This window comes from Oreochromis niloticus, linkage group LG7 (genome assembly GCF_001858045.2).
Source record: "Oreochromis niloticus isolate F11D_XX linkage group LG7, O_niloticus_UMD_NMBU, whole genome shotgun sequence".
Lineage (NCBI taxonomy): Eukaryota > Metazoa > Chordata > Actinopteri > Cichliformes > Cichlidae > Oreochromis > Oreochromis niloticus.
The window spans coordinates 8,826,197-8,839,210 of record NC_031972.2 but is presented as its reverse complement, the minus strand read 5'-3'; the positions used below and the strand labels follow the sequence as shown (position 1 = coordinate 8,839,210).

Sequence of the window (13,014 nt, the reverse complement as noted above, 5' to 3'; positions counted from 1 at the left end):
CTCATTAAAGAGATGCACATCACCTAATATGCTTAATTGGTAGTAGGCTTTCGAGCCTATACAGCTTGGAGTAAGACAACATGCATGAAGAGGATGATGTGGACAAAATACTCATTTGCCTAATAACTCTGCACTCCCTGTAAATGCCACACAGAGTTCCAGCAGCAAACACATCTCTACGTCAACTGTTCAGTGGAAACCATGCGGTGGTCACAGGAGATTGCACAAATCAGGCCTTCATGGTCAAATAGCTAGTAAGAAACCACTACTAAGTAAAAGCAACAAACAGAAAAGATTTGTTTGGGCCAAGAAACACAAGGAATGGAAATTAGACCAGTGGAAATCTGTGCTTTGGTCTGATGAGTCCAAATTTGAGATCTTTGGTTCCACCTGCCTTGTCTTTGTGTGATGCAGAAAAGATGAATAGATTGTCTTTACATGCATGGTTCCAATCATGAAACATGCAGAGGTGGTGTGATGGTGTGGGGGTGCTCTGCTGGTGACACTGTTGGGGATTTATTCAAAATTGAAGACACACTGAATCAGCATGGCTACCACAGCATCCTGCAGCGCCATGCCATCCCATCCGGTTTGCATTTAGTTGGATATCATTTATTTTTCAACAGGAGAATAACCCCAAACACACCTCCAGACAGTTAATAGTCATTTATTTCCAGTAATGAACAGAAAAAATTGCTTTTGGAGTTGAATGTTATGCTGGACTTCTCAGGAAAGTCCAATGTTCCTTAAGACTTCTGCACAGTATTGTATAGCAGTGATATATCCTTTGGTTAAGGAATGGGGATCCAAATCAGCATTAAAAAGTGATTTATTTATGTAAAAAGGCACAGCACAAGATATGCATAAGAATATTCTTTACACCCAACTGTAACTGACAGAAAGTTAGATCTAGTGTTTCTGACAGTTTCTTACCACTTGAAGCCCTAAGAAATAAATTAAGTAAATCATTGTTATGGTTTAGCTGCATGGGACAGAAACACTTTATGTATAAATTTGTATTAGCATTCAAGTCAGCCATGGTCTTTATGTAGGACAATGAATCGAAATACTTCATTAATTGGGTGGCCATCCAAGGAGTCTGCAAATATGACTCGTCGCCCTCAACTGGATTTATGTCACGGAAGGCTTGGGCCAGTCTCAACACTCCATGCTACAGTGCTTGAACCATCCATTAGCAGTTTTTGTGATACTGAAGGATGTATTATCCTGCTGATGGAGGTCAGTAGCATCAGGAAGATGTCTGCTGTTTGCTACAAAGTTAATTTAGGTCACATTCATCAAGGTAACAATATGTGAAATTAAGATTTTTATGTATAGATATGTTGTAATGACATGGCTCAATTTTTTTTTGTTCGGGTTAAATGGTCAATTATATTTATTTTTGTATTAACTGAGCATTGTATCAACAAATAACAGTTAATCATAACAATTAATGTTTGATAACTGCAATTCCAATTGGATTTTATTTACACTGCCAAAAAAAAAAAGAAAGAAAAAAAAAAGGAAGCTGCATTCTGTCTAAACTTGTTTGACGTCAGAGGAAAGTTTTGGGTATGAAGCTTACAAATTAGTGATTAAGCCCTGGATGAGTGCAGCAAAAAGTCTGGAGTAACAAGAGATGTTGGCATGCAGTTAGTACATTGTATAGGGAGTAGCTGGTTATAATGGCCCTAGGGCATGGTAGAAAATACACCGCCCCCCCAAAAAAAGATTTTTTCCTATATTGTAGGGCTTCTTAATGTTTCATTCAGCCTAATCACATCAGGTAGTTGCTGCATTATTCCTTCTAAATCTGGACTTAGGGTACAGAAAAGTACAAATGGGACAAAAGCTCTACATTAAGAGTAAGAATGCCTAAATAAAACACTAAACTTTGCCTTAATATGTGCTTATACTGATAAACATTTTTAAAAAGGATGAAGAGAGGATCAGAAAGCATTATAGCTTGATCGTAACAAAATGCAATCTAAATTTTCAGTAAAACCCATTAAAATACACGAGAATGCCAGCAAAACTTCTGTGGGCACAAACATCTTTAACGAAATGTGCAGTTGGCTTTGTTGTGCAGGACAGATGGATGGAGGATAGGGATTTCATGTCCCTTCATGTCCCATCAGCTAGTTTACTGTCCACCGCCTCTCAGTATGTCACAGAAACTTGAAGCATTCAGCCTGACGTAGTCCTGGGAAGCAACTGCTGTTTGTAGATACCAGCCAGAGCTTTGGAAGCACTGTGGATCATCTGGCGTTGGGTTAGGCCTGTCATGGCCTGGTGCCAGTCTGTTCTGTTGATGTTGGGAAGGTTTTGCTCCAGGACCTCACCCACGGTAACACTCAGACCTGACCAGCGCAGGCTGTAGTCAGGAGGGGTCATGGACTGAGCCTATATGGGGGAAGGTTACAAAAACACTGTGAGTTGTAGCAGGTTTCTACATGGGAGATTTTGAATAAAATAATTCTACGGTTCAACCTGACATTTTTTGTTCAAAGACAAAAAGTCAAGAGAAAACTATAGAGCCTGAAAACTAAAAATTAAATAAAAACAAAGGAAGGTGGGAAACTTTATCTTCTATCACCGTGACAGGATATTATATTGCCAAAAGTATTTGCTCACCCTTCCAAATCATTAAATTCAGGAATTCCAATCACTTTAAGGTGTATAAAAATGTAAATACTTAGGCGTGGAGATTGCTTTTAAAAACATTTGTAAAAGAATGGGTCCCTCTTATTTGCTCAGGAGTTGGGCTTAGTTCTAGCATCCCAAGATATGTTTGCCAATTTCATGACCTTCCCACAAACACATTACCTGCCTTGCGGAAAGCCTTCCCAGAAGAATTATAGCTGTAAAGGGCGGGTGGACAACATATTCAAGTCTGTGGATAAATAATGGGATGCTACTCAAATTTGTTTGAGTGTAAAACCAGGCAAGCCAATACTTTTGTCAATATAGTGTACAGTGTTCCCTCGTTTATCGCAGGTGTTACGTTCTAAAAATAACCCGCGATAGGTGAAATCCGCAAAGTAGCCAACTTTATTTTTTTACAATTATTATAGATGTTTTAAGGCTGTAAAACCCCTCACTACACACTTTATACACTTTTCTCAGACAGGCATCGGCATTTTCACACATTTCTCTCTTGTTTAAACACTCTCAAAGTTCAAACCTTGTAGATAAATAAGTCCAGTATTATCGAATGAAACCAAAGATCAAACCCTGTTTTCAGGTCCAGAACACAGGAACAATAATAATAATAATGATAATAATAATAATGGATTGCATTTATATAGCGCTTTTCGAGACCCTCAAAGCACTTTACAATTCCACTATTCATTCACTCTCACATTCACACACTGGTGGAGGCAAGCTACAGTTGTAGCCACAGCTGCCTTGGGGCAGACTGACAGAAGCGAGCTATATCGCGCCATCACCAGTAGGCGAAGTGTCTTGCCCAAGGACACAAGACAGACAGAGCTGGGGATCGAACCAGCAACCTTCTAGTTACAAGATGAGCTTCCCAACCCCCTGAACCACGGTCGAATAGAGTGAGAGAATTCAATATTAATGAATCAATGGTATGGAAGTAGAGGAAGCAAGAAGAATGAGTTCAGTAAAGTTTGACTTATCTGACTGTTTGGTTTCACTTAATGTTCCTTATAATCCTTTGACGTCGACACTGTTGTGTTTGTTGCCTTCTGCTAGCAAAGATTTATGTAAATTTGAAAAGCTGGACGCGTTCTGTACTGTACAGGAGACATGGCACGAGATTGATTGAAAATGGTCTACAGCTGATCAGGACGCAGAACACAATGCGCTGTAAAAAAAACAAACAAAACAAACAAACAACTTTGCAAAACTGCACCCCCCCCAAAAAATCTGCGAAACAGCGAGGCCGTGAAAACTGAACCGCGATATAGCGAGGGACCACTGTATAACAAATCAAAAACTAAAGGGAACCTACAATACTTACTCAAGCAATGTTGATTTAGCTTGACTACAGAAGGTAACAGGCCTTTTTAAGCAGGCCTGTACTACAGGCAGGGCTTCATTTCAACATTCCCCATGACCACCATTTTTTCCACGTACAGACACAAGGCCCCAGGAGCAACCATACATATACACAGCCAAAAAACTCCACACCACCCCCACCCGCACAGTTTTACTTCTATTTGGTTTTATAAATTGTAAAAGTCTCTTTTTCTTGAACATGTTTTTTTTTTTTAATATTTAAACTTCAACCAGAAAAGCTCTTTCTTTGTAAACCAAATGATACCTGCTGGACGTGCTCTAATGCTATAGGGGTTGCCTGAGTGAAGACCTCGATGTGAATGTTCTGACCAGGGTCCTCAAGGATTAAACATCCAATGTCAAACCACCTGGAAACAAAAAGAAGGTTTTGTTGTTGTTTTTAGAGCTTTTAACTAAATGTTAACGCTTTTGTTTGTTGCCACAAAAAAAATATCAAACTGCATCAAACATGTGAATATTTTACTTGCATTTTATTCAACACATGACTAATTATAAAGTAAATAATGGAAGATGAAAGGTGAATAGAAATGTCAAAAAGCATTTCTGTCCTGTTGTAGATGAAAACTGTTGAAGCCCAGCATCCACACATGTTTTTTTGTTTTTTATGGGATGCTCCAAGCTGTTTACAGCAGTACTGTGAACTGTTTGTGAGATGGAAAGTCTGCTAGGCCTCTAAGAATGTGTGTGCTTTCTTTTCAGAAGTCAGTCAAAACCTTCTTACTTGTCAGGAAAAAGTTCAGCAATGAAGTTTTCTAAAGAGACCACTGGCTGTCTCTCGTGGATCACACCAGCTCGACGCAGACTGTCAATGCGCTCCTGAGCCCCCTGCAGACACGCAGGGACAGACAGACACACACATGTGTATGACTGAAGTTGCAATAATCAGTGCTGTCAAGAACTAAACTGAGAACAAGTTCTGAAACAAACTCAAACACTAGTAATACTTATGTAACTGGGATATTTCAGCCTTTCATTTTGAATAAATTAAGAAACAAATAAGTAATAAACTTAAAAATTACCAGACTGATATTTTAATAAACTAATACATCATTATAATTAACATTTTTCTCTTTTCTCTTTTACTGTGTGTAGAGATGCAAACTGAAAATCCTTTTAAAATGAGTCTTGACTCATAAAATGCGGAACTCTCTATGCAATCCAGTTATTATAATTAAAAGGTTACATACAATTTTTCAGAAGCAACCTATTTTGTGTTTCGTTTTTCCCACAATATTAAGACTTTGTTCTCAAAATATTTTCTCTTAACAAATCTAGCACTGCATCATTTATATAATTTTTTATCTTCACACGTGATGGTCTTAAAAGCCATGTAATTTATAAATAAATAAGCTATAAAACATATTCAAGGAAAACAAACGTGATGCTTGAAAAAAGTTGAACGAGAATGAAGTAAAGTAAAGTAAAAGCAGTCCACTGACCTTGACACCAGCGGCATAGCCCACAGGTTGTGGAGCTATGTTTGACTGACCAGACTCTCCAGTGACCATGGCCAGCCCAAAAACCTCCTGAAAAGCATCTCTAACGGCCCCCACATTCATCTCCTTATCTGAAGTCACAACAATGTCAATGTCCCCACCAGACTCTGAGGATGAACAACACAGAAACATTTATTAAGAACATTTGAATGTTTAGTACATTTTTTTCAAATTGGGTAAAACAGGGTAACTTACTCATGTATGGGGCCATGCCAGGATCAAGAGTAGTGATCATGGACTCCACAGAGTGTTTGGTTTTGTCTAAGACTGTCTTTACTACAGCGTTTCCTGCTACTCCCTGAGGGGACACACAATACACACAGAATAAGACTACCCAAAAATGTCATGCTACTAGATCAGCATATGGATACACACACACACACACACACACACACACACTTAACCAACTGTTCCTATTAACTTTAATTAAAGACACTTTCAGTAAACTTCATCATTGTAAAGACATTTTATGTTTGAAAAATATGTCCTACCATATCGCAAAAAAGCTATAGGGAACATCAAGCTTCAAAAGTCCCCTTTCAAACATTTGTATTCTACCTTGAAAAAGCCCCAGATGCCTCCACCACTGTTGGTGTCTCCAGACACTCTGGGATCCTCCTGTTCCTCCGGGAAAGTGATTGAAGATCCAGTATCTAATCCTCCTCTAATGACTGACTGCTGAAGCATGGGGTTGGACACCACACCTGAAAATATAGAACATTTTTTAACAAGAAGTTGTACTTTTTAAAAATTAAATCAATTGTTTACAGAATGTCCTCTGAGCATCTGCTGCCTGTTCCGTTTTGGGTTTCCTTATTGGCTAGATTGCCAGGTTGACGTTGTCATGTCAGAGCCTGGTGCTTTCCAGCTATTCATACTGGAGACCCGCTCTTAGACATCTGCCACTGTGATGGTCACTGGATCTTGTTTTTTTCACTCTTTAATACCTCACCATCGTTACCTCAGTTCCTCTCTTGACCCTCATCACTGATTTTTTCTGTGTGCATTCTGATGCCCATGATACCAACTTTACCTTACGTTCAAACATCTAATAGTAATATTTAGTGTTGGCTAGTATGTGGGTATTTTGGGTTTTTTTTTGTTTTTTTGATAACCCTAATGTCAAACTGATTTGGTTGCAGTTTTTAACAGAGCATCCGATGTGAAAATTTCACCCGAGCTTCACATTTTTCACTCTGACCTGGTATAGAAGCAGGACTGGAAAATGTTGGCATCAGCGGTGTCTGTGGGGTTCGACCAGCATGACCTCGTGTGATGTCATATCCTGCACCCACAGAGAAGCTCGATACAGGTGGACCTACAGGAGGGGCCAACATGCTGGAAGCAGTAGGAGGTGGTCTGATGGAAGAGGCCTGAGGAGGCAAAGAGAAGGAGGCAGCAGGAGGGACGGCAGAGCTGCTGGTGAAAGGTGAGGCCAGTGTTGAGGCAGGGGGAAATTGGGAAGAAAGGGGAAGCGGTGCAGCCAGAGGGCTGCTGAAGGCAGGAAGTGGTGGGACACTGGGGAGAGAAGTCGAGACTGAGGGGGAACTGATTGTTCCTGGGAGAGGCAGTGAAGTGGACAGACCTGAAAAACAAAGAGAAACATCCAATCAAAGATAGCTTTCCCTCTACTCATCTGCTTGCCATTTTCTCACTCTGCAGGTCTTTATATCCTCAGCTCTTCTCTTTGGGCCTGAAACCTGTCTGATTTCACTCTTTATTTGCTTGGATTAGTTCTCCACACTCTAGACTCTCTGCTCAGGTTACCTTGCAGCATGGCTATTAGGTAACTGCTAGAAGTAAAATTGCTAATATTAACATTCACACCGTGCAGTAAGAGTTTTACTTCTTACTCTTCTTACTCCTAAACTGCTATTTAGTGTTATGAATGTTAACTACTATAGCTTTTGAGGGGAGGAGGAGCCATGTTTGGCTGTCTGCAGCAATGTTGTGTCAAGTTGTGTGCCAGCTGAAGAAGGCAAAGACAGCACAATTGGTATCAATACTGTTGCAAGTGAGTATCTTAATTTAATATTAATTTTACAGTTTTAATAATACAAGCCATTCTGTCCCTGTACAACCACAGCGAGTGCTTAATTAGCATTGCCAGCAACAAGTTGGACTTGTTTCCAGTGGATGTTGGACTTCATCAGGGATGCACTTTGTCATTGATTCTGTTATGAACAGAATTTCTAAGTGGAGCCAAATGGCTGAGCTTCTCTGTTATTGTTACTTCACTGCAACCCAGCTCTGGATAAGTGGTAGAAAATGGATAGATGTTGTATCCATAACGTCCACATCACCAGAATTAAAATTTATTTACACGTATTACCAATCTTGAATTTGTATCAACGATGTGAACTGTAGCAAATGACATTTAAAATCTCGACTCGGCTAAGCTACAAGCAAAGGGAACGTTGATTTGCTTCTATAGTTGCACATTAAATGTCTTACCAGCAGTGGTGGGCAGGCTTCCGACTGGGCCACCCACAGTCAGAGGAGGGGTAGGGCTGGCAGGAGGTGTAGTCTCAATCCCACTTTCTTCCATCATATTCTCTGTAGTATTTATTTTAACTTCAGCCCAGAATAGCTGCAATAAAATGTTGTGATGAATTATATTGTGTTCAACTTGTCAGTCAATTGTTCATTTCCTGCATGTGCACTCTGGGAACTATAGCACATAAAGTTTGACTGACAATAATGTTTATTAAACCTTCTTCAACTCCATGGAAGAAATTGAGAAATTTCTAAAGTTAAATCTGTAAGTATATGAACAAAGACACAATTTTCTTTTTTTTTTATTTTGCGCACTACCAATGTGTATTTTCTATTAAACAATCAAGATGTGATTTTAGTACTGACTTTCAGCTTTAAGTTTGTGGATATAAACTAAAGTATTGCACTGGTGATGCCATGGTTGTTTGCAGGTAGACCAGCTCCATCAATACTAAAAGGTATATACAGATTTTAACGAAAGATATGCTCCCATTCAGATGATGTCGAGGCCTTGCATATTTAAGAAGGACAATACTGAATCACATACTGCATATACTACAAGAGCATGTCTTTGTATTAAAAGAGTAAGGGTGCTGAACTGGCCTGCCTGCCATCCAGTGCCATATACTACAAAGCTCGTTCATAGTCACTTCAGTTTGTTGCAGATTATTATGAACTTCTTTTTATTGATTGAACAGGTATACTCGGTTTTCTAAATCAACAAACTGATACATGTACCTTCCTGTGACAATGTATCGCACAGTTTGAGCCTCATTTATTGGCTTAAGTAAGGTAGACTTGTGCCTGATTTAGAACCTTCGAGGATTCGAGGAGCCTATGAAAACAAAAGTGTTGTTGCCCACATTTATGCCTGTGTGTAGTGCATTTAGTTCGGTGATGTTCTGATGTTTCATATGCTGTGTCAGCCAATAGAAAAAACTAAAATGAAGTTCTTTTTTCCATACTCCTAAGGCAAACATATACTAACAGTCAAAAGTTTGGACACACCTTCTCATTTAATTTTTTTTAACTACTTTCTACATTGATTGCTTCATTAAGTATCTACAAATATATGAAGCAAGATATATGGAATTATGTAGCAAAGAAAAAAAATGATAAATAACTGCGCTGCAAACCCTTGGCCTTCTCTCACTGAGCTTCATGATGTAGTCACCTGAAATGATTTCCACCATTTTCGTCACACTGATGAGTGACGAAACGTCCAGATGAACAGAATCAACCTTTTGGGATTTACTTACCTGGATGATTGAGCATCCATCAAGACACAAGGAATGGATATTAGACCAGTGGTAATCTGTGCTTTGGTCAGATGAGTCCAAATTTGAGATCTTTGGCTCCACCTGCTGTGTCTTTGTGCGATGCAGAAAAGGTGAACGGACGGTCTCTACATGCATGGTTCCCACCATGAAGCATGGAGGAGGTGGTGTGATGGTGTGGGGGGTGCTTTACTGGTGACACTGTTGGAGATTTATTCAAAATTGAAGGCTGCACCCTGCTGTGTCAGTATGCATCCTGCAGCAAAATGCCATCCCAATGGATTTAGTTGGACCATCATTTATTTTTCCAACATGACAATGACCCCAAACACACCTCCAGCCTGTGTAAGGGCTAGTTGACCAAGAAGGAGAGTGATGGAGTGCTGCATCAGATGGCCTGGCCTCCACAGTCACCTGACCTAAACCTAATTACAGCCATTCCAAATCAAGATGGTCTGGGATGAGATGGACCACAGAGTGAAGCCAAAAGGGCCAACAAGTGCTCAGTATCTCTGAACTCCTTCAAGACTGTTGGAAAACCATTTCAGGTGACGACCTCATGAAGCTCATCGAGAGAATGCCAAGAGTGTGCAAAGCAGTAATCAAAGCAAAGGGAGGCTATTTTGAAGAACCTAAAACAAGTTTTTGTTTACTACATAATTCCATATGTGTCCATTTATTTTTTGGTTCCTTCAGTGAGAATCTACAATGTAAATAGTCATGAAAATAAATAAGAATAAATAAATAATAAATAAGAAGGTGTGCCCAAAGTTTTGACTGGTTTTGTAGATTTGTGAGTCCTTAGATGGATCATTCTTCTTTATACTGAGGCAGTGATTTTATCTTATTGTTAAATTTAAAAAAAACAAAAAACAAAAAAACAACAACTGTGGTGAAAAAGTAGCCAGAAATGCAAATAAGGAATCAAGCGTGTTGAACAAACCAATCATAACAGTTGAAGTCTGCACTGACCCACTGTGTAATTACATTCTCGGGAGGTGCACCTCAGGTTACATGGTACGTCAGGAGTTTACAGTGACGTCATAGGTTCCCCACATAGATTTCCCGTTAAACCTGGGCATTAAGCTGCACATGTAAAACATATTCTCACAGCAAAGAATCTATATTGCAACGCATTTTAATCCCAAACTCAGAAGATAACCTGCTCCCAGCAGGTTATCAGGTGTGTGTTTTAGGAGCATACAGTAATAAAATTGTTTGATCCCAACAGAAACAAACAGAAGACCCTCTTACTTTCTCCACAGAGGTCTTCCAGCAAGCGTGATCATATTTTCTGAATGATCAGCAGACCATGAATTCACACCTGGTGATTTCTAATCTGGAATCTAGACTGCTGCGGGTCAGGCTTTGCAGCACAACTTACTACAGCGATTTACCCCAGTAAGACGTGAACCACCTTGGTAGTACAAAAACCCAGGGTTTAACCTTAAGTTAAGTCCCTTTCGCACACGAAGAGGCAAGCGCTGTGCTCTGAAACAAAGCGGATCTATATCGTCTGACGCGGACACATTTAAGGTTTGTTCCGTGTCTGCCACGCCACATAGAACGACAAGAGATCCAAATGAATGCAGTGTAGCGTTTTTTAAGACTGTTCACAACTTGCATGTGCCTCACAGCCCCCCAAAAAAACAACAAAACGGACAAAGTACCATGCACATCTTTATCTAATTCTCTAAAAAAGACTCAGCATGACATGTGCCACTATTTTGATAATCTCTACAGAACAAGTAACTTAACTACTCACCTGCTGGCGGTACTAACACAATGCACCCATAAATAATAATAAAGCGCCGGCCCACAGTGATGACGTGGTGCTTTGCCACGTCTGCTCCAGTGTGACGCCTGCCATTAAACGCCGTCTTACGTGGCTTACGAAACTAGTGATGTGCGGGACTACTGATTTCCCTTTCCCATGTGATACCAAGTAAAATCCAGGCTGGAATCGGCGATACTGTGTGTTTGGAAAATGTAAATTACAAGTAGTGTATTTCAAACTATACCTTAATAATGTATACAAGCCATCAGACTTCTTATGAAGAGTGATCATACAAGGAATAAAAAAACTGAAAATTCAGTACCTGCGTTTAAAATGTGACTAAATTGAAAATTATAACGAAGTTGAGAAACATTTTAGTTGTCTCTGTAGCCGGATGACCTACTCGCCACTGCTCTCTCTCACTTTGTATTATTGTTCATACTTGTGCCCGCGGGAGTGATCCTCTGCCCGTGCGTTATGCTGGTTAATTGTGGCATCTGTACCTATCCAGCTGTACAGGATTCCTCTACTTGTGAGGGGCCACGATCAATGTCCTAATAACCATAACCAGTACAGGCCACTATTTACTCGTGTGGTGCAAGCTATTCAGTCTGTGTATTCTGTATTTTGTTTTAAAGGGTTGTGCGTGTAAGTGGTTTCTTGTTTTAATAAAATGTACACTGTCTCCTGACTGTGCGCAACGAACTTGGTACTCTGTGCCCTTTTAGAGTTTTTCTTTGACTTTTAACGTGTTGTGTTGTGTTTTTATTACAGTGAACCGAGGACACACCAGTAGCCGTGGGACCTTTGGTGGTGGGTCATTTTCCACACTTCCTAAGTCCAGATCAATGTATGGTTTTATTTAATCCAGGACATTGTTATAGAATAGGCTATACCACACTCAGCTTTTATTGTTTTATTCTTTTTTAATTTTTATAAATTTATAAAAAGGTTAGGGTTAGACATATCAATATTGGACCCAATCTGCCTAAGTTGTGCATCCTTGAACCTGTGCGACCTTTTCTGGTTTTTAAGAAGACTTTCTAGTTCCTGGGGATGAAATCCCCCTAGATGACATTGTCATTTTATTATTTTTATATAATCCCTTTTGACCACTTCGACACATTCTTGGCGTTTGACGACAGGATGCACACTTAAGGTAGAGGTTTGGTTTCATGATGAATTGTTTTGCTCTGAGATAATAATCCACCTTTTTTTGTCAGGGACCTGGGCTTGAGCGACCCAGGGTCCCTCAGCAGTTGTGGACCTTTTTATATTTTGTGAAGATGTGTGTGCACTGTTCTGCTGTCTGGGTTTTTTTTTCCATGTGTGTATATATAGGGAGGTGTGTGTGTGGGTGTGGCTGTAGCCAGGAGGCCGGGCTACAGGCACCATCAGGCCTGAGGATGGCTGGCCACGCCCGAGGAGGATGCCACACACCTGCAGTGGATCAGCGTCGGCGGAGGGAGCGACTTCATGGTGTGGTGAAGCCTCCACCGACGTGGGATGATTGAGTGAGACTCCATGTCAGTGTCTTGAGAGCAAGTCAAAGTTAGTGTACTCCCACAGGGGTTGTGTGTCTTGACGGCTGCGTCTATTGTTTCCCCCCAGGAGGAGCATGGGAAGCCCGAGAGCAGCGAACATTGGGAGTGCTGACACACAGGAGCGGAGAGCACGAGGCAATTGGGAAGAAGACACGGCATGGGAGTCAGGGGAGTGCATGGGCTTTGTGTGAACTGTTTACATCACTGTAAATAAACGCACCGCTCATCATTAAGAGTCCTGCATCTGGGTCCTCATTACCCACTTCCCACGGTCTGCCACACAGACCATGACAATTTGAAGATTTCAGAGTGTTTTGATTGTAGATAAGACAGCAGTATCCACATTTAGAAGGAAGAGCAACAGGATATTAGCACCT

At 40.4% G+C, this 13,014-nt stretch overlaps 1 protein-coding gene and 1 long non-coding RNA gene across 2 annotated transcripts; one reads left to right on the top strand and one right to left on the bottom strand.

The window, feature by feature from the left end:
* Positions 1-811: 811 nt before the first annotated feature.
* Positions 812-11,175, bottom strand: prrc1 (proline-rich coiled-coil 1). Its single transcript, XM_003439616.5, has 9 exons — positions 11,082-11,175; positions 7,998-8,133; positions 6,745-7,128; positions 6,102-6,247; positions 5,739-5,841; positions 5,487-5,650; positions 4,769-4,872; positions 4,292-4,394; positions 812-2,403 (listed from the first exon to the last, which is right to left on the bottom strand). Exons 2-9 carry the CDS (start codon positions 8,092-8,094, stop codon positions 2,188-2,190), a joined length of 1,317 nt encoding a protein of 438 aa, XP_003439664.1. The 5' UTR covers positions 8,095-8,133; positions 11,082-11,175; the 3' UTR covers positions 812-2,187.
* On the top strand, positions 11,166-12,776 carry LOC102076393 (uncharacterized). The gene is made up of 4 exons (XR_001222981.3): positions 11,166-11,305; positions 11,868-11,906; positions 12,435-12,619; positions 12,705-12,776. It is a non-coding gene; the product is annotated as an uncharacterized LOC102076393 (long non-coding RNA).
* The last annotated feature ends 238 nt before the right edge of the window (positions 12,777-13,014 follow it).